This window comes from Oncorhynchus mykiss, chromosome 3 (assembly GCF_013265735.2).
Source record: "Oncorhynchus mykiss isolate Arlee chromosome 3, USDA_OmykA_1.1, whole genome shotgun sequence".
NCBI lineage: Eukaryota > Metazoa > Chordata > Actinopteri > Salmoniformes > Salmonidae > Oncorhynchus > Oncorhynchus mykiss.
This window is the reverse complement of record NC_048567.1, coordinates 54,041,369-54,064,356: the sequence shown is the minus strand read 5'-3', so window position 1 is coordinate 54,064,356 and position 22,988 is coordinate 54,041,369. Positions and strand designations below refer to the sequence as shown.

At 39.8% G+C, this 22,988-nt stretch overlaps 1 protein-coding gene across 1 annotated transcript in view; it reads right to left on the bottom strand.

Moving 5' to 3' along the window:
* The window catches only part of LOC110520205 (parathyroid hormone 2 receptor-like), a 104,112-nt gene extending 84,732 nt beyond the window's left edge, over positions 1–19,380 (bottom strand). Inside the window, exons 1-5 of the mRNA XM_036964950.1 lie at positions 19,369–19,380; positions 11,384–11,525; positions 6,610–6,720; positions 6,277–6,404; positions 5,887–5,984 (exon numbers count right to left, since the gene is read on the bottom strand). Of these exons, the coding sequence (XP_036820845.1) occupies positions 5,887–5,984; positions 6,277–6,404; positions 6,610–6,720; positions 11,384–11,525; positions 19,369–19,380 (491 nt within the window). The remainder of the gene's footprint in view (positions 1–5,886; positions 5,985–6,276; positions 6,405–6,609; positions 6,721–11,383; positions 11,526–19,368) is intronic.
* Between the last annotated feature and the right edge of the window lie 3,608 nt (positions 19,381–22,988).

The following is a 22,988-nucleotide window of genomic DNA, read 5'->3' as shown; positions in this document are numbered from 1 at the left end:
TTCCCGCTGTGTTTCATCAAATATCTCGGTTACCTCATCCCAGCCTCCTCGTCTGAGTCTGCTCTTGGGTTAACCTCACTAGGGTATGTGTGACGCGTCCCACCTGGCCAACTTCCAGTGAAATTGCAGAGCGCCCAATTCAAATACAGAAATACTCATTATAAAAATTCAGAAAACATAGAAGTATTTTACATAGGTTTAAAGATGAACTTCTTGTGAATCCAACCACGTGTCAGATTTCAAAAAGGCTTTACAGCGAAAGCATACCTTACAATTATTTGAGAACATCGCCCAACAAACAAATAATTACAAACAGTAACCAGCCAAGTAGAAGAGTTACACAAGTCAGAAATAGAGATAAAAAATTAATCACTTACCTTTGATGATCTTCATTTGATTGCTCTCAGAAGACATTCATTTACTCAATAAATGTTTGTTTTATTCGATAAAGTCCCTTTATATCCAAAAACCTCAATTTTGTTTGCGCGTTTTCTTCAGTAATCCACAGGCTCAAACGCAGTCACAACAGGCAGACAAAAAAATCCCAATTGTATCCGTAAAGTTCATAGAAACATGCCAAACAATGTTTATATTCAATCCTCAGGTTATTTTTAACCTAAATAATGGATAATATTTCAACCGGACAATAATGTCGTCAATATAAAAGGTAAACTAGAAAGGCACTCTCTCGGTCTTGCGCATGAAAAAGCTCTGTGACACTGCAGGGTCCACTCATTTAGACTGCTCTTACTCCCTAATTTTTCAGAATACAAGCCTGAAACAATTTCTAAAGACTGTTGACATCTAGTGGAAGGCAGATGAAATGCAATTTGAGTCCTAAGTCAATGGCTACTGTAATGGCATTGAATAGAATACTACAAAACAATAACAAATCCTACTTCCTGGATGGATTTTTCTCAGGTTTCCGCCTGCCAAATCAATTCTGTTATACTCACAGACACTATTTTAACAGTTTTGGAAACTTTTGTTTTCTATCCAAATCTACCAATTATATGCATATCCTATCTTCTGGGCCTGAGCAGCAGGCAGTTTAATGTGGGCACGCTTTTCATCCAAAATTCCAAATGATGCCCCCTACCCTAGAGAAGTTAACTTGTTACGCTCAACGTGACACAAGGTTTTCATGCAGATGGCAACTTGTTAAACTGGCTACACAGTTGACATCAGAAAGACAGAGCTTACACCGAGGTACAATTTATTTTACAGTGCATTTGGAAAGTATTCAGACCCCTTGACTTTTTCCACATTTTGTTAAGTTAGTCCTTCTGTAAAATTGCTTATTGTTTTTTTTCCCTTCACAAATCTACACACAACACCCCATAATGACAAAGCAAAAACAGATTTTTAGAAATGTTTGCTAATTTATAAAAAATGAAACTGAAATATGACATTTACATAAGTATTCTGACCCTTTACTCAGTACTTTGTTGAAGCACCTTAAACAGTGCTTACAGCGTTGCGTCTTTTTGGGTATGACGCAGCAAGCATGGCATACCTGTATTTGGGGAGTTTCTCCAATTCTTCTCTGCCAATTCTGTCAGGGTGGATGGAAAGCGTTGCTGCACAGCTATTTTCAGGTCGCTCCAGAGATGTTACATTGGTTTCAAGTCCGAGCTCTGGCTGGGACATTCAAGGACATTCAGAGACTTGTCCCGAAGCCACTCATGCTCTGTCTTGGCTGTGTGCTTAGGGTTGTTGTCCTGTTGGAAGGTGAACCTTTGCCCCGTGGTGAGGTCCTGAGTGCTCTGGAGCAGGTTTTCATCAAGGATCTCTCTGTACTTTGCTCTGTTCATCTTTCCCTCGACCCTGACTAGTCTCCTAGTCCCTGCCACTGAAAAACATGCTGCCACCACCATGCTTCACCATAGGGATTGTGCCAAGTTTCCTCCAGACGTGACGCTTGGCATTCAGGCCAAAGGTTTCAGTCTTGGTTTCATCAGTCCAGAGAATCTTGTTTCTCATGGTCAGAGATTATTTAGGTGCCTTTTGGCAAACTCCAAGCGGGCTGTCATGCGCCTTTTACTGAGGAGTGGCCAGAGCTTCAGAGATGGTTGTCCTTCTGGAAGGTTCTCCCATCTACACAGAGGAACACTAGAGCTCTGTCAGAGTGACCATCGGGTTCTTGGTCACCTCCCTGACCAAGGCCCTTCTCCCCCGATTGCTCAGTATGAGAGAATGGCTTAAGATACGAAAACGCTGGACAATCTTTTCCAAAATCGTGAACAATTACGCCGCTGGGCGCTTCTATCCTTAAGACATACCCAGGGTCTACATGCAAGACGTTTGATCTATCCATGGAATGAAAACTTACGGAAGATGGAATGTGCGGGATATCCAGCGAGCAAGAGAGCCTGTCTTGACGATGGTGATTTGGAAACGGATGGATGTCAGGGCTAACCCTATAGTTGGCCCCTTCATCTGTAAGAAAATAATAGTAAAATTGTTTGTACTAATTATAGCATGTTTTAAAAGGTCTGTACTAAAAATGTTGAATTAAATAAAGGGTTTTAAAATTGTATCTCACCTTTAACGCCTGGAATATCACGCTCCCTCTCTCCCTGTGTGTCTCAGAATAAAGGCTTTCAGGAAAGACAGGTGTGTGTGCGTGTGTGTGCGTGCGCATGCAGGCGTGTATGTGTGTGTGTTTAAAAATGACTGAGTTTTTCAAGGGTGTGTGTCTGCACGGGGTGTTTGAAACCAGGTAGGCACTTTCGTGTCATTAACACATAAGCCTCTCAAATCCAAATGTATTTCCCCCCAGTGGATGTGGTGGCTCAAAAGTCAAACCCCACAGCCACAATATAATCGGTCTAGACACCCCCTAAGGTTTAAAAACAATTATTTCTAATCAACACAGGTACTAATGGTTCATTATGCATACTGGGTTTCACCAAAAACAGCAGGTGTAATATCCCCCGAGGATGTAGGAAGCAAAAGACAATCCAGCCAGCCCTGCATATAAAAGGTCTAGACAGCCCCCTAAAATACCGTTACTATCGGTTCATTTTTGCATAGAGGATGTCGCTCGAAAAACACTAAACTTACCCATTTTACCCATTACTTATTTTCCACCATAATTTGCAAATAAATTCGTCTGGATTTTTTTTCTAATTTTGTCTGTCATAGTTGAAGTGTACCTATGATAAACATTACAGGCCTATCTCATCTTTTTAAGTAGGAGAACTTGCACAATTGGTGGCTGACTAAATACTTTTTTGCCCCACTGTATCTTTAGTCAAAGTTTATGAAGAGTATTTCTGTTATCTGGCGTAGCTTTCTATAATTCCTCCGGATATTTTGGAGGCAGTTCTGAACATGGCGTCAATGTAAACCGTGATTTGTGGATATAAATATGCATATTATCGAACAAAACATAAATGTATTGTGTAACATGTCATATGAGTGTCATCTGATGAAGATTTTCAAAAGGTTAGTGATTCATTTTATCTCTAATCCTGCTTTTGTGACTCTATCTTTGGCTGGAAAAAATGGCTGCGTTTTCCCTTTGATTTGGTGGTGGTCTAACATAAATATGTTGTGTTTTCACTGTAAAACATTTTAAAAAATCGGACATGATGGGTAGATGAACAAGATGTTTATCTTTCATTTGAGGTATTGAACCTGTTAATGTGTGAAAGTTAAATATTTCTAAAGAATAATTTTGAATTCCCTGGGGGGGGGGGGGGGGTGGGGGGGGGGGGGGGGTGGTGTTCCCTGAGGGGAATCTGTTACATTTCAGCTGAACTCTCTGTTGCAATCGGGAGAGTGGGCCATCAGTTATTGTTTATAGTTATTACCGCAGAGAGCGGCTTGGAGCGCACGCTTCAAATCTATTGTGTAATGTGAATGGTCCATGATCACGGCCCTATGGATCATCACAGGCCAATTAGGCCAACGATATATGGTTAATATGTCATTAAATTACATATACATATTAAGACACTTGAAAGGGTGAAATATGAAACGTCATTGTCTGCTGAACTGATCAATTCTGATATCAAACTAATGGGGATTATAGATTGAATAACCGATCACTGTATGTATTATTCTTCTCATGATTATGATAAATAGTTACGAGCATAAATGACTCAAGGATGATTCCTATTGACTTCTTAATGAACTGGATTGTTGAATTCCCTAAATATGATAATAATGAATGATTGTTATGATTTGATCTTTGTGATTATGAATTTGATTGGATACATGTTTTTAATTTGATTGGATACCTGTTATTCTGTTTCCTGTGTTACGCAGCACAGACTCCTTAGTAAATATAACACTTTATGGTTAAAGGAATTCCTGCCTCAGTCTCATCCATTCCTCTGTCACCTGTTCACCTTCACTGTCAGTCATACTACCTGTCCAGCTACCAACACAGATTCCACTAATCTTTCAATTATTTAAAACGTCTAAAGGAACCCAGCTGAGATCGTGAATAATTGATATGGGTCATCTAACATTAACGGTTGTAACTATTGAAGATGCAAAAGGGACTTTTACGAAATACATTTGTTTCATTGACAGATGCATATTATTATAAATAAATAAATAATATAACATTATTATTATTACCTGCCAGTCTTCAAGCCTGTAGTCTACTTCCAAAGTCTGGTCTGTATATTCTTCTCCTTCGGCTACGGTATAGAGTTTCACTCTACAGGCCGGGTAATCAAACAGATAACCCCATTGCTGTCCATTAGGCATCATCACTTGATCTTTCAGCGCAGTTGCGGGCGGTATTTGGGTTCTATACATATTTAGAAACCGCATCGTATATTGATGCTTTATACTCGGACCTTTCTCTATGTTTCAACCGAGGTCCTGCTTCCGTTGTTACGGTCATCACGGGTGTGTCACTGATCACAAAATCCATGTTTAATTTCTTTAGTGGTTTATCGTGGGCGCTTGGGGTGTTCTGGGGCTTATTTATAATGTGTCTGCCCCCCCAATATCCCTGGACATTCCTGTTACATAGACAACAGCCCTAAGGTCACTAAAACAGGGTGGGGGCCATACTCTTTGAAATGTTCAAACACATCCCCCAGTTCAACGAGGTCCCTACACATCAATCATCATGACAGCTTCAAAGCAACAGATGAAATATATGCAGAAATTAACACCCATTCTAAAGCGTGAGAACAGGAACAACAGCATCCCCATTTATGGGCACTCCCTAGAGCACGTGATAACTTACCACCAGGATGTCCTGACAGGATTCCCATATATGGGCATACACACGTGACCCATGACATAGGGTCATAAATCACACGTTTGACGTGTGCCGTCTACTGTATTCTCTCTTGCACTGTACCTCCAGTCTCTCTTATCTCTCTCACAGTATAACGGAATCACACACAGTAGCCTTAGAATCACTGGATGTATGACCTGTTTGGAATGAGCACTCCCTCACCTACTTGGCTTCTACAGGGTAAAGATATATCAGTTTGCCCTGGAGAGAAACAACTGTCCACAGGTGTCAGAGAAGGGGACTGTCAGTTACGACATATCAGTGATTTATATCTGCTGCAGAGTACCTTAGTGGAATGGTAAAGTGTTTAAATACTTATGGAAATAAGGTATTTCTGTTATTTTATTTTTAATACATTTGCAAAAAATGTGGCTTTCATTTTGGATTACTCTGCAGTCTGCATTTACATGTTGACAAATATATTTTCACCCTTGCAGTGCACAGCCACGGAACAGCTATATAGTGCTCAATTGCACAAGTCAAACCAAAATTCGTTTGGCACAGTGTTTGTATGCAAAACTGAGTCTTTATTGATCAAATGATTATAACTGGCAGCCTCTCACACTCTTTCAGAAAGACACACACACAGACACACACACACACACACACACACTCACCTGAAGTATCCAATGATGAAGATAGCCACTAGTAGAGAGCTGAAGGACACAGCATAGCCCACAGTGTACATGACATACAGCCGCTCAAAGAAGTTCTGCTGGAAGAGAGGGAGGGATGTATAACCGTAAAGCTGCCCATACAGAGGTGTTACTAGATAAGCTGAAACTGTCATGTAGTGGTTCCAGTGGGTTTGAGCATGGTTCTGGCAACACTAGGGTTGTGGGTTTGTTCCTTGCATGGGCCACATATACTGATATATTCTATGTGTCACTGTCAACTATAAGTGACTTTAAATGAAAGCACATGATTTTACATGCAATATATGGTGACATGGAGGGTTTATGTTTGCGTTTAAGATTAATCTACAGTAGCTAAAGAACAGTACCCACTTTCCCTCTCTCGTTGCTTGGCTTCATAAACCCAGGGCCCAGACACTCTGAGTAGTTAGGCCACGTCCTGTTCAGGCTCTCCACAAACACCCACGACCCATTGATGTCACACTTCCTGTAGGTATGACCTGGAACATATCAACAACACACTGTAGCGCTTCACTTGGTTCCACATGTTACATGTGAGATAATACATATGGTAATTCAAGCATTAAAATTCACAAAAAATGTACAATATTATCAATAATTCACTGGTAAAGAGATATTGGGTTCTAATCCTATTTATATGTGCAACCCATTCTTCCATGCATGCAGAGTAGAGTTGGGTGTTACCTTTGTGGTTGAAGTCGTAGACATAGCTGGGGCAGGGGACCTTGGTGACAGCTCCTGGGTAACCCTGAGGCCAGCAAACCAGGCCGTCCCAACCAGGGGGGCAAAGGTCATCTGGAGGAGAGGTTGAATGCTTCAAATTCAGAGTTTACTCTTTTCAACTACAGTATGTGACCGGTTTACAACCTCAGAAATATGAACACGTTGGGAATGGAGGTTGTTCGGAATACTGATACTTTACTGTATTGATATATCAGCACACTTCCCCATGCAACACAAGGAGTGCACACTTTGGCTGATTTTATGCCTCGATCATAACGGTTCAATTGTTTACCTGTAAAACTTAAATTAATAGCCTGGGTGTTTATTTGCTTCAATCACTGAAAATAAGTGTTTTAATGTCATGTAATATTTAAAATTGTATATAACTGCCTTAATGTTGCTGGACCCCAAGAAGCGTAACTGCCGCCTTGTGGATGCCTAATAAATAGAAATACATAACTGTCGCTTATTAGAGACAGGCTTGTATTTCAGGTAGGTGTCTATTCCCTTAATGCACCCACCTTGCAGTCTCGCCTTCTTCTGATCCACCACAGACAAATGTTGAAGTCTGACTTTTTTTACATCTCTCACTCGTTTTGGATCAATTCCTAAATGTCTGGCTGTTGCCTCGCCCAAATTTTGCTCTGCAAATGTGATCACTGCGAGCTTGAATTTGATGTTTTGTTTTCTTTTTGGTGGCACCATGGCTAGCAACAATGACAGCTTTAAAATATATATATAATTGAATGCATAATTCATTGACCGTGGGAGTATAATTAATTGACCGTGGGAATATCAAAGTGCATCTAACCACTAGGCAGGTAACCTAGTGGGAAGAGTGTTGTGCCAGTAACCAGAAGGTTGCTGCATCAAATCCCTGAGCTGACAAGATAAAAATCAGTTGTTCTGCCTCTGAGCAAGGCTGTTAACCCACTGTTTGTTTGTGTACTGTGGATGTTGATTAAGACAGCCCCCCACACCTGTCTGATTCAGAAGGTTTGGGTTAAAAGACACATTTCAGTTGAATACATTCAGTTAGACAACTGACTAGGTACTTCCCTTTCCCTACATATGAAAATTAAAAAGGTTTATGAATGAATTACTATTAGTCAGACAAAACCTGCCAGGTTTAGCAATAAATAGTGGTTGAATTTAACCTTAAACTTACTACTTTGATGTGTCATTTTTATAAAAAGTTTGTAAAACAGAACAAGTTGAACAAGTTGTTATTTCCAATGACGGCCTACCCCAGCCAAACCCTAACCTAGACAACGTTGGGCCAATTGTGCACCGCCCTATGGGACTCCCAATCACGGCTGGTTGTGACACAACCTGGAATCAAATCAGGGTCTGCAGTGATGCCTCTAGGACTGAGATGCAGTGCCTTAGACCGCTGTGTCACTTGGGAGCCACCAATCTTGCAGGCCAGAGCTCCATCTTGGGTTTTTTTCTTCCGAGACTGTTCATGTATCTCGATGGCCTTCTCTGGTTACAGACAGTATATACAGTACAGTGCCTTCAGAAAGTATTCACACCCCTTGACTTTTTTCAAATGTTGTTGTGTTACAGCCTGAATATAAAAAGCATAAAATGTTGTTGTAACTGGCCTTTACACAATACCAGATAATATCAAATTGGAATGTTTTTTTTTAACATTTTTACAAATTAATACAAAATAAAAAGCAAAAATGTCTTGAGTCAATAAGTATTCAACCCCTTTGTTATGGCAAGCTTAAATACGTTTAGGAGTAAAAATGTGCTTAACAAGTCACATAAATGGCATGGACTCACTCTGTGTTCAAAAATAGTGTTTAACATGATGTTTGATACCTCATCTCTGTACCCCACACATAAAATTATCTGTAAGGTCCCTCAGTCAAGTAGTGAATTTCAAACACAGAGTCAACCACAAAGACGAGGGAGGTATTCCAATGCCTCGCAAAGAAGATCTATTGGTAGATTTCAAAAATGTAATATCCCTTTGAGCATGGTGAAGTTATTAATTACACTTTGAATAGTGTTTGAATTCACCCAGTCACTACAAAGATAGAGGCGTCCTTCCTAACTCGGTTGCTGGAGAGGAAGGAAACCGCTCAGGGATTTCACCATGAGGCCTATGGTGACTTTAGAACAGTTACAGAGTTTAATGGCTGTGATAGGAGAAAACTGAGGATGAATAAACAACATTGTAGTTATTCCACAATACCAACCTAAATGACAGAGTGAAAAAAGGAAGCCTTTTCAGAATAAAAGTATTCCTAAACATGTATCCTGTTTGCAAGAAATGTGGCAAGCAGGACAATAAACTAAAACACAAAGCCAAATCTACCCTGGAGTTGCTTACCAAGAAGACAATGAATGTTCATGAGTGGCTGAGTTACAGTTTTGATTAAAATGTACTTGAAAACCTATGGCAAGACCTGAAAACAGTTGCCAATTATGACCAATTTGACATAGCTTGAAGAATTTTGAAGAATAATGAGCAAATGTTGCACAATCCAGGTGTGGAAAGCTTTTAGAGACTTACCCAGAAAGACTCACAGTTGTAATCGTTGTGCTTCAGCGAAGCTGATTACTTTGGTTCTGCAAAGTATTGACTCAGGGGTGTGAACACTTACACCATCTTAATCTTTTATTTTTATTGACCAGTCTGAGATATGGCTTTTTCTTTGCAACTCTGCTTAGAAGGCGAGCATTCCGGAGTTTCATTGGCACTCTAATGTACTTGTCCTCTTGCTCAGGTGTGCACCGGGGCCTCCCACTCCTCTTTCTATTCTGGTTAGAGACGGTTTGCGCTGTTCTGTGAAGGGAGTTGTACGAGAACTGCAAGTTCTTGGCAATTTCTCGCATGGAATAGCCTTCATTTCTCAGAATAAGAATAGACACGAGTTTCAGAAGAAAGTTCTTAGTTTCTGGCCATTTTGAGTCTGTAATCGAACCCACAAATGCTGATGATCCAGATACTCAACTAGTCTAAAGAAGTCTTGTTTTATTGCGTCTTTAATCAGCCTAACAATTTTCAACTGTGCTAACATAATTGCAAAATTGTTTTCGAATGATCAATTAGCCTTTAAAAATGATAAACTTGGATTAGCTAACACAACGTGCCATTGGAACACAGGAGTAATGGTTGCTGATAATGGGCCTCTGTACACCTATGTAGATATTCCATAAAGAATCTGCCGTTTCCAGCTACAATAGTCATTTACAACATTAACAATGTCTACACTGTATTTCTGATCAATTTGATGTTATTTTAATGGACAAAAAATGTGTGTTTCTTTCAAAAACAAGTGACCCCAAACTTTTGAACGGTAGTGTATGTAATTTAGGTATTGTTGTATTTAATTTTCCATAAACTTGTAAACATTTCTAAAAACATGTTTTCACTTTGACATTATGGGGTATTTTGTGTGTAGACGGGTGAGAAAAAAAATATTTAACTCATTTTGAATTTAAGCTGTAATACAACAAAATGTGACTTGTTTCTGGGAGCTAGGTGTACATGTTGCACGTTATTACTTCATAAGAGAGACATTTGAATTTTTTGGGGCAGAAATGCATTCTGGAACATGTGAACATTCATGTGCCTTAATAACAAATGTGTATGCCATCTGTAAATACGAATACAATTGCTAAATTACAAGCCTAGTTGGTTTAGCCACGGAAAAAGGCAGGAAACTTCTCGCTAGCCATGAATGGCTGAGATAATGGATGGGCTGGACATGCCTAGAGATGAGTTCGGGTTGGTCTGCCATGTAGCACACTTCTGTCTATAACATGAGCTGCACCGTATGTGTAGGTTATCCTTTTTCACACAGAAAAAAATCAGTGGAATGCCCGTGGAAGCATGAGTATGATAGCTTAGTAGATGGAGACAATTCTGGCATTTGACTGCAAATATGCGGAGAGAGTCAAAAAGAGAACACTGTTGTATAAAACACCTGTCTCCGGATTACATCTTCAAACTAAGGGCAACCATGGCATCCGTGTATACAGGTAAGAGAGTCTAGCTAGGTACATTTTCAGTTATTATACATTTGTAATTTAGTCAGAAAGTTGTTTTTATTGCAAGTTAAAGCATACTGTTAGCTAGCTAGCTAACGTTAGCTGGCTGGCTCGCTAGCTAACGTTACGTTAATGATTTGTGTAGTAATATTATTCGTATCTCAGAGCCATTGGCATTGCTAGTTATAGCCTAATGTTAGCTAGCTAGCTAACGTTGAACCTAGTTGGTTAGCTACCTGCAGAATCATGCAGGGTAGTAACTTTATGAGTTGGGATTATGGTTCATTGTTTAACTAGCTAGCTACATGTCTAAACAAAAGACTCCACTAGGCAAGTATCCATTTCACTACCATTTACACCTTCTGTATCCTGTGCATGTGACAAATAATCTTTGATTTGATTTGATAGTGTGTAGAGATGGTAATGAGACAGTAATGTCAAGAACAACATGACCTGCCCAAAGTCAAATTAGGATATAACGTTTGGCCAACGAGACAGTGTCCATACTGCATACTGATTTACTATTTCCTTGACTTGCATTGTAATTCTGGAAGTCAGTCAGGAGGCAGACGTCTTATTTTACCACATGCACGTTGGTTTCAGGGAAAACGTATTTACTTAGAGTATGTCTGCTTAACTATGACTCACAGAAGCAATACAGCACCACAGAGATATGTCAAGTTAAGGCAGGTTTAAGGTTACAGTCCACAGTATATGTTGTTATTACCTGCAGGGTCGCGGGTGGAGAGGTTCTGGTGGCATTGGAGTTTAATGTCATACAGAATGTACATCTGCTCCTCTGCTGTCAGACTCTCATCAGATCCACCCTGCAGACGACAAGCAGTGGCTAGTGTCAGTCTCACATTCTTCTGAGATAAATAGAGGTTTACAAGTTACAAGTTTCTGACAAAAAAAATACTAAGTTAACACCTCTTCTGAGTGGTTGTCTAATGTTCTCAAATACCTATGTTCTGATTACGGCCTTACAGTATTTCACACAGCGAAATAAAGGTTGGTCACAAGTAATGAAAGAGATTGGAAATGCAAAGAGATCGGAAATGGTTAACATGAAGAAAACATTTATAACAATGCACCCACATAACAACCAGACCTGGGTTTAAATACAATTTCAAATATATGAATTTCTTTCATGTATATTCAAAGTAAGTACTCAGATATATTTTATTTGAAAAGGCAAGTGGTTGAATATTTTAATGTATTTGAAAATACTCATCCATTGACTCAAATACACTCCCATGCATTTAATGTATTTGAAAATAGTATTTGAAATAAAAATTTGAAAATACTCTTCAATACAATTTTGTAAGATATATATATATATATATATATATCTTACAAAATTGTATTGAAGAGTATTTTCAAATTTTTATTTCAAATACTATTTTCAAATACATTAAATGCAAATACTATACTATTTGAGTATCTGGTATTTAAAATACTAGTATTTTCAAAAACACAGCCCAAAACAAGTACTTTTATTTGAGTATTTGACTCGTTATTTGTAATATATATATATATATATATATATATATTACAAATAACGAGTCAAATACTCAAATAAAAGTACTTGTTTTGGGCTGTGTTTTTGAAAATACTAGTATTTTAAATACCAGATACTCAAATACACATGTATTTGAACCCAATAACAATTAAAGTAATGCTTCCCTTTCAAATCCCACACAAAATATTGAACCGTGTTCAAACAATACAGGATGCACAATCAATACCATCTTGTGAAGGATATTTACTTCAAAAGTTTTGGAACTTCTTCTGTTGTTATATTTGTGCCTTATGGAATAACAAACATATTCTAAGTATGTGTATGCTTTCCTCAATTATTTTTCATTAGAATTTAACCTTTATTTAACTAGGCAAGTCAGTTAAGAACAAATTCTTATTTACAATGACGGCCTACACCGGCCATACCTGGACGACGCTGAGCCTATTGTGCGCCGCCCTATGGGACTCCCAATCACAGCCTGTTGTGATACAGCCTGGATTCAAACCAGGGTGTCTGCAGTGATGCTTCTAGCACTGAGATGCAGTGCCTTAGTCCGCTGCGCCACCTGGGAGCCCAAAGTAGCCTAAAGTACTTTGAATGACTCTATGCCCTTTTGAGTTCAGTTACTGTACGGTGTCTTCAAATGCCATATCACTTTTGAGTTAAGAAAACGATTTGTGGATGTGGATGACTCATTGAATGGCATGAACCAGAGTCAAGATAAATTATTCATTTATTTTCATTTTGATAATAGATTTTTCTCAGAAGGTAAAGTTTGGTTGTTGCCATGACATACAGACAAGAAAGGAGTTGCAAGAGTTTGCCTTTTTGTTTGTGGTTGTATATCCTTTTAAAATAACATTATTTCCATGTGTTTTATATTACCATGGAAATCACTATTTAGATGGTGTATGTCTTCATACAGAACACATTTTTCAATGGCACACAGACCACATGCATATCTTCAAATTTGATTTGAATTGCAAGTATATTCCTGGAAAAATAACTGACATTGTCCATCAAGGCCTGGAGCTGAATGGCCCTTCACATCTCACTGGCAGTCTGCATTACATGTACACCTACAGTAAATTATTGAATGGTGTTGACCAGGGGTCAACCTCATAGATGCTAACAACTTCAACAGTTACAGACACAGACACATTAGGAGCATCTAATGGAAATGGAAATGATAGGAAGGCGAATGTGTGCTATCTGTGATGAACATCTCTTGCCCAAGGGGCATGTGGAGCACTGGGGAGCATTGGGACCATAAACCTTCATTGATGAGCAGATGGAATGGATAGATATTATAATTACAGGCTGTGACGATATGTGGCATATCCCACTGTCTATCACAATTGCCACTTGGCCCCTGCACCCCTCTCAAGCTGATGTTACAGTCTCCTGCACTCTACACTACTGTTTTAGCCTTAAGCATTAACTTGGGGAGAGAATTCAAGTCTTCAGGTTTCAGGCAAGGTTACTCATCATAGCCTGGACCCAAGGTCACTCATCATGCGAGAGTGGTTCATTGAACCCTCGCCATTCCACTAAGGTACTCTGCAGTAGATATAAATTACTAATATGTCATAACTGACAGTCCCCTTCTCTGACACCTGTGGACAGTTGTTTCTCTCCAGGGCAAACTGATATCGCTTTACCCTGTAGCAGCCAAGCAGGTGAGGGAGTGCTCATTCCAAACAGGTCATACATTCAGTGATCCCAAGGCTACTGTGTGGGATTCCGTTATACTGTGAGAGAGATAGGAGAGAGCAGAGGTACAGTGCATTCGGAAAGTATTCAGACCCCTTGATTTTTCCACATTTTGTTATGTTACAGCCTTCTTGTAAAATGTATTGAATTATTTTTTTCCTTATCAATCTATACACAATACCCCATAATGACAAAGCGAAAACAGGTTTTTAGAAATGTTTGCAAATGTATTAAAAATTAAAAACATAAATGTTTTATTTACACAAGTATTCAGGCCCTTGCTATGAGACTCGAAATTGAGCTCAGGTGCATCCTGTTTTCATTGATCATCCTTGACATGTTTCTACAACTTTATTGGAGTCCATCTGTAGTCAATGCAATTGATTGGAAAATATTTGAAAATGCACACACCTGTCTATATAAGGTCCCACAGTTGTCAGTGCATATTAGAGCAAAAACCAATCCATGAGGTCGAAGGAATTGCCAGTAGAGCTCCGAGACAGGATTGTGTCGAGGCACAGATCTGGGGAAGGGTACCAAAACATTTCTGCAACATTCAAGGTCCCCAAGAACACAGTGGCCTCCATCATTCTTAAATGGAAGAAGTTTGGAACCACCAAGACACTTCCTAGAGCTGGCTGTCTGGCTAAACTGAGCAATCGGGTGAGAACGGCCTTGGTCAGGGAGGTGCCCAAGAACCCGATGGTCACTTTGACAGAGTTCCAGAGTTCCAGAGTTACGCTGTGGAGATGGGAGAACCTTCCAGAAGAACCACCATCTCCGCAGCACTCCACCAATTAGACCTTTATGATTGAGTGGCCAGATGGAAGCCACTCCTCAGTAAAAGTCACGACAGCCCGCTTGGAGTTTGCCAAAAGGCACCTAAAGGACTCATAGACCACGTGAAACAAGATTCTCTGGTGTGATGAAGCATGGTGGTGGCAGCATGATGCTGTGGGGATGTTTTTTAGTGGCAGGGACTTGGAGACTAGTCAGGGTAAAGGGAAAGATGAACAGAGCAATGTACAGAGAGATCCTTGATGAAAACCTGCTCCAGAGCACTCAGGAATTCAGACTGGTGCGAAGGTTCACCTTCCAACAGGACAACAACCATAAGCACACAGCTAAGACAACACAGGAGTTGCTTCGGGACAAGTCTCTGAATGTCCTTGAGTAGCCCAGCCAGAGCCCAGACTTGAACCTGATCGAACATCTCTGGAGAGACCTGAAAATAGCTGTGCAGCAACGCTCCCTATTCAACCTGACGGAGCTTGAGAGGATCTGCAGAGAAGAATGGGACTAACACCCCAAATACAGGTGTGCCAAACTTGTAGCGTCATATCCAAGAGGATTTGAGGCTATAATCGCCCCCAAAGATGCTTCAAGAAAGTACTGAGTAAGGGTCTGAATAGTTATTTTAAATGTGATATTTAAGTTTTTTTTTTTTTCATATGTATTTGCAAAAATGTCTAAACTGTTTTTGCTTTGTCATAATGTGGTATTGTCTGTAGTTTGATGAGAAAAATAACAATTTCATCAATTTTAGAATATTATAATTTTCAATATATATACTTCTTCAGCACGAGTACCTCTTATAGAATACTCAGAGGGGAGTTCATACGTAATAAATATTCTGTAGGAGGATGGTTAACAATGGTTATCATTCTGTTACGTGAGATGCATAGAGGCAGAATGAGAGACTCTGCAGTCACCAAGGTGGGGGAGAGGTGGTACTGGCTGATCAGATGTGAGAGGTGGTACTGGTTGATCAGACATTACAATTATTACGGTTTAATATGTGCAAAGATGAGTACATATCCTACACTCATCTATGGCCTATTCTGTATCTTTTCTATTTCCACATGTGTGCCTGCAAAGTTGATCTCATGTGTCTTAAGAAACGTATTTGAGATCATGAGGAGGAGTTGTACTCCATTCTCTACAGTGCATGGCTGATAAGTTTGAAGCACAACTAAACCACACTACTGACTAACAGTGAGCACAGATAATTATATACACCACAATCCCTTAATTAGATGCATCATACACACTCTAAGCAAAAATACGGGGTATCTATCCTGTCTTTTATTTGAGTAAACATCACAAATGTTGTAATTACATGTAGAAAAACACAAGGAAACAACATCCTTCACAGCACTGTACAATAGTGAGTCACACACTGCATTCAGTGAGGTGGGGAATATCAACACTGTCTCCATAATACCTACATTATAACAGGGGTCTCTAAATTGAACAAGATCAGTGAGCCTGCTGCCCGCTGATGACGAATTTCAGATTTCTCATTGTATGAATGAGATGACAAATGGAGTGAATTTTCACAACTGAATGACAACCCACTGAGCACAGACTGGTTGAATCAACGTTGTTTCCACGATCATTTCAATGAAATTACGTGGAATATACATTGAATTAACGCCTGTGCCCAGTGGGAACGGAGTCTTAAATATTTGATTCATTGTGAAAATATAAATATGATTTTCCACAGCTGATAAAAATTGTTTGCCGACTCAATGTTAAACTTTGGCAATTTATACTATTCTAAACATAATGCACTAATTTAAAAAAATCGGAAATTTCCTGTCCTATTCTGAACACAGCTGAACAATTAGGACTACGTTTTGTTTCTTACCTGTGCGTTAACACATGTCCAGCACAGGGCGAATGAGACCAAGATCCATAAGATCCACTTCACCATACTTCCAAACAGGGCAAATGTCATAACTGTTTGTAGAAAAAGCGTCACCTATCTATTTGAAACTCTAAATGTAGTTAGGTTAAACGTAATTTCAAATAATAATTATTTGCTATTCCGAATCCAATAGTCGTTGTCTGGTTCACCTTTCCATGTAGGGCACATGACAAATGTCTGACTTTTTTTCGACTATGACTGAAAAATCTTCAAAACACGTTTTTACGATAATAAAAATAAGTTAACATGTTCATACAATGTCAATAACAAGCGCAAAAAAATATGAAAATATATGAAAGAGAGAGCTCGCAAACACATTTAACAATAATTCCTTATCCATAATACACATTTTTTTTTTCTTCCATATAGTAGGCTAAAGCATATGCATTCTGCCACGACTTCTCAGAACAAGTTTGTACATTCCAGTTGTATTTTCAGAGAGAAGGGCTCGAATTCTCTTTCCGTCCTCAACAAGCTTAGTGAAGACGTGAAAAGGCACGTGCTGTTGATACGGCTAAACTAAAGCGCAGGGATCTTTTGGTGGTTCGGCAAAATCACCCGTACTCTTCTTTCATTTCCAAAGAGTCCTTGTACATTCAGTGCAGTTTTATCAGCATCCAAATGACTGAACAGTAAATTAACAGCGTTGCATATCCTGACACGAAATACATATATCCACATATATCCACCTAATACATATATCACGTTGCAGGTTTGATCGCGCAATGCATCGTAAGCAGAAACACATTTTGAAGCAACTCTATTCTATTCAAGGACCGTTTAACTTAATTTGGGATATGAAGCGAGGTTTCCTCTGCTGTCCTCGTTCTGCCGTGCTAAAGTGGCTGATGAGCTATCCTTGGTGCTGAAACTTCGTTTGAAGGACTGACCCGAAAGTTGGCATGGGCGCTATAAATGGAGGAAATAATCTCTGTCTTTAGCCGAGTGGATAAAAACATGTCCGATGTCATACCAGGACAAAATAATTTAAACACTAAATAGGCCTACTCTGCCAATATATTTGAAATCACATTCATATGTGACCAAAACATGTTGTACTTTGCAAGCTGTGGAGTAACATGACCGCTTCCATTGATATTACTCACCATACCACTGCGAATGGAGGCACGAACAACCGCTGGAAATAATACAAGCAGACTGTAATCAGAAGCTACGCACGTGTGTGTGTGTGTGCATCACACTAAACCATCCTTTCCTTATAGAAGATAGAAGCAGCATGTGCTCAACTAGTATTGGCATGGTGCCTTCCGAGCATCCAATTATCAATGCTAATTAAAATATAACACTTGATGTCGTCCTCTCTACTAGTTCCTCCAGATACACAGGTCACATCCCGAATGTAACCCTATTCCCTATATAGTGCACTACTTTTGACTAGAGCCTTATGGGCCCTGGTAAAGTGCACTATAAAGGGAATAATGTATTTTTTTAGACACAGCCAATGTACAGAGCAGGAAGTCGGCAACTTATCTATGAACTGGGTATGAAGCAGGATCAAAAAAGTGAAACATCAATAATTGCACAATAAAACTCACAGACTCCACCAAAGTGTGTGAGAGAGGGTGTTCTATTTGATTTTGTTCCCTTCCATCTGATGGTAAAATAACATAATAAACTTGGCCTGAACTCCACATATGTTGTCTCCAAGATGTTTATCAGCCTAGCATGTGAATGAATCCACAAACATCCGTTCCCCCAAAGCATCAGTTCCCCTACAGCTCTAATCATCAATCATCTCAACTCAATTAACTCCCAATGCAACTACAGTGTGGAATAATCTTTGAGTGGTGCCTCACTTCATGTCATATTCTGGACAATATACGTAAATACAATTGTATTCCCAATATTGTAATATTTCATTATTTCTGTCCTGGGCCGATTGAATTGAATTGCTCACTCTGAGGCTTGTCGGATCAGAAACCCCTGTTGGATTGAGTTAAGCTCACCTCAACACATTTGTAGGTTACTAGGGGGTAACTAGCCCCCCCTAATGACAATGTTTAATTGCTGACACAAAAAAAGCAATGTTTGGAGAAAAACAATTGGTATGTGGACGAAGGTCATGCTTAGGCAAATAAACTCTAAAGGGGAAAAAATGGTTATTGTTTACATTTTTCAGTTTACATTTCATGAAATGTTGGTTTTAGAGAAGGGGCGCTTTTTTAAAGTACCAGGGTTAAAGTATCCCCCATTTAATCAGTTTTATTTAGAAATTCTTTAATAAGTAATACTTAAAAGCGAAGTTTAGTTGTCTTATTTTAAATATTTAAATAAAATATGGGGGAAAATGGTGTTCGACATGTCACAATTAATATCTGTACTATGAGGAGATTGTCACAACTTCCGCCGAAGTCGGCTCCTCTCCTTGTTCGGGCGGTGTTCGTTCAGCGATCGACATTACTGGCTTTCTAGCCATCGCCGCTCCATTTCTCATATATCCATTTGTTTTGTCTTGTTTCATACACACCTGGTTTTCATTCCATAATCACACTACATGTATTTAGTCCTCCGTTCCCCTCCAGGTCTTTGTGTGTGATTGTTTATTGTTAATGGTGTATGTTCACACGCTATACTTTTGTTTATTGTTCCGTGTAATTTGGGCACTTAGATGTCATTTTGTGCCTATTTGTTGATCGGAATAAAAGTGTGCCTGTTTACTCTACTCTGCTCTCCTGCACCTGACTTCGCCTCCCTTACACAGCCTTAATAACAGATATTTGATGTAAAGTCCCTCTTTTTAACTCACCTGCACATTCATCTTCTTTGTTATTTCATTGTTGTTCCTTTTCCTTACAATCCATTATGTACAATTGCACTACATTTTATTGGAATAATGCAAGATTTTACAATCCCAGCAGTCTTTAAAATGACATTCAAGAGCAAAAGGTTTTCAATAGCTGTTTTTAATTCATAAAAATGCATTGGTATATAATATTGGAATGGAATATAACTAATAACATTGAGAAATAACTTTTAATAACAATAAATTGTTACTTAATTAATTGTGTTGCAACAACCTTCTTTGAGACAACCTTTTTTTGAAGAACCTGCTTCGTTTTCTTACTCTCTCTCTTTTCCTCTTGTTGATGTTTCTGTCTAGCAATTTCCTCCAGCATCCTTTTGTAAGGTGAGGCTTTCAGTACAGCCGCAGACTCTGCATTCCTCTTCCTTGGTCTCGCCTCCTGGATCCTCGGCCTTGGGGACAACTCCAATAGAACTGCTGCAGCTGCATCTGTTGGTTGTTGGTTTAAACAAAAACAAACAAATAACAAGAACACATGAGTATTGGTACAATAAACACTTCTAATCAGTATATGCAAATATATATTGAAGATGGTACGGTCTAACGGCTGCAGCTTGTGGCTGCATTGGAGTGGCAGAGTGATGTGAATCACTCCATGGCCTCTTGCTGTCAGAACAGCCTCCAGGGTCTTATGGGAGTGGTGCCCATCGAGGATGAGGATGTGGGGTTCCTCAGGGGTACAACCAACACTGTGGGCGAAGTGGTGGAGCCAGCCGACAAATATGGTACTTTCCACCTAGCCAGAGTCACTCACCCTTCCAATGGACCCTGGAGGTGCTCCAACCAGCAGGTGTTCGTTCATCGTCTTCTGGGGGAAGATGAAGAGGGGCGGGACGTACTGCCCCGCTGCACTGATAGTACAAATTACTGTGACTGTGAAGCACCTCCTGTGCTAGTCATCCGTGAAACCTATTTTACTCCCTTGGTGGCCACCACTGGCAACGGTTTCTGGATGTTTCCTATTCCTGTCTCGTCCATGTTCCAAATCTTCGTTGGCCCGATGTCCATGATCCTGTTTAAAATGTCCTCTTAGGCCGTAAAAAAACTGGTCAACCTTAAGCTTATTAATTAAAGCCCAAGGCCCTCGCAAGACTGGTTGCTTGCAGTACTCGAACTGACAGTTGAGGGTTGAGCTTCATGAAGTCACTGAACCAATCCACCCCTGCATACCCCTTTCCTTTGCTGAACCTGTGCTTGATTCCCATCCTCTCTGCCAGATCGAAGGCGAGTCTTCTCAAGTCCCATGATGTTAGACCAAATAGGGCTCTTTTCGTTTGTTGAATGTGGTTGACAAGGTAACTTTCCTACATGGAAGAGAAGACTGGCACTCTGCGCATTTGGCTGATTCCTGGGGTTTTCACCTCCTTTCCTCTGTAGACCGTAGGGTTCTTGGTGGAATGTTGAACACCCTGGTAGCCCCCTTTAAGTTCTGCACATTTTGTACTGCCTTCAGGGCATGCTGTATCATCTCAGAGACATAGCTTCCACAGTCTGTTTTCTTCTTGTATATTCTCATATGGAAATAAAAACATGAAATTATATTAGGAACTGTAAGGAACTGACCATTAACCTAAACCCTGCCCCCTAATCTAACAGATGGCCCCTAACCCTTATCCAAAACCCTCCCTAACCCTAACCACTAATCTAATAGATGGCCCCTAACCCTATTAACCTGCAGGGGGAAAAGGTGCCAATTTAAAAGCTCTCTTTTAAAAATGTAGCTAGCTGTCCTCCCGAGTGGTGCAGCCTGTCTAAGACACTGCAATGCCTTAGACACATCCGGGTTTGATCCCGGGCTGTGTTGAGGCTGGCCATGACCGGGAGACCTATGTGGTGATGCACAATTGGTTAGGGGAGGGTTTGGCTGGCATGCCCTTGTCCCATTGCGCTCTAGCAACTCCTGTGGCGGGCCGGGCACATGCACGCTGACATGGTCACAAGATGGACAGTGTTTCTCCTGACACATTGGTGCGGCTGGCTTCCAGGATAAGTGAGCAGTGTGTCAAGAAGAATTGCGGCTTGTCAGGGTCGTGTTTTGGAGGATGCATGGCTCTTGACCTTCGCCTCTCCTGAGTCTGTACGGGAGTTGCAGCGATGGGACAAGACTGTAACTACCAGTTGGGGAGAAAAAGGGGGTACATTTTAAAAAATGAAAATAACCAACAAAACAATAATAAAAATACAATTAAAATAAACACATAGCTAGCTATAAAACTATATGTCATAAAATGCTGTGTAAAATAGCTAAAAGGCTATAAAGTAAAGCTATCAGTCACTAGTGGAAACATTTACAACTGCAATTAAGGTATGTTATCTTTTTTAATATATTTTACCACAAATGATCTTGTAGTAAGGTTGCTCGCTAGCACTGCTAGCATCTTATGTTAACTAGCATTTACTGCTAGTGTGGTTGCTGAGTGGTAGAGTAGTCTATGACACTGCATCTCAATACAAGAGGGATCACTGCAGTATCTGGTTCAAATCCAGGCTGCATCACATCCAGCTGTGATTGGCGCACAATTGGCCCTGTGTAGTCTGGGTTGGGCTGGGGTAGGCTGTCATTGTAAATAAGAATTTGGTCTTAACTGACTTGCCTAGTTAAATAAAGGTTAAATGTAAAAAAAATAAAAAATAATAATGTAAATGCTACCTAGAAGCTTAACATAAACTAGCACACACTAAATGTCTAAATTAATGGTAGAAATACATTCATAACCATAAAGGGGTAACATATCCCCAGGGGTCAGTTACCCCTAGCGGGGGGGGCGACTTGCCTCCAATACACTCATCCAACATATTACTACTTTACAAAATAATTATCTAAATGTTTCTCTCTAAACAAGGGGATTATTTATCTTATTTTTCTCCTTCTTGTATATATATAAAAATATACAGTGCCTTGCGAAAGTATTCGGCCCCCTTGAACTTTGCGAACTTTAGCCACATTTCAGGCTTCAAACATAAAGATATAAAACTGTATTTTTTTGTGAAGAATCAACAACAAGTGGGACACAATCATGAAGTGGAACAACATTTTTTTGGATATTTCAGACTTTTTTAACAAATCAAAAACTTAAAAATTGGGCGTGCAAAATTAATCAGCCCCTTTACTTTCAGTGCAGCAAACTCTCTCCAGAAGTTCAGTGAGGATCTCTGAATGATCCAATGTTGACCTAAATGACTAATGATGATAAATACAATCCACCTGTGTGTAATCAAGTCTCCGTATAAATGCACCTGCACTGTGATAGTCTCAGAGGTCCGTTAAAAGCGCAGAGAGCATCATGAAGAACAAGGAACACACCAGGCAGGTCCGAGATACTGCTGTGAAGAAGTTTAAAGCCGGATTTGGATACAAAAAGATTTCCCAAGCTTTAAACATCCCAAGGAGCACTGTGCAAGCGATAATATTGAAATGGAAGGAGTATCAGACCACTGCAAATCTACCGAGACCTGGCCGTCCCTCTAAACTTTCAGCTCATACAAGGAGAAGACTGATCAGAGATGCAGCCAAGAGGCCCATGATCACTCTGGATGAACTGCAGAGATCTACAGCTGAGGTG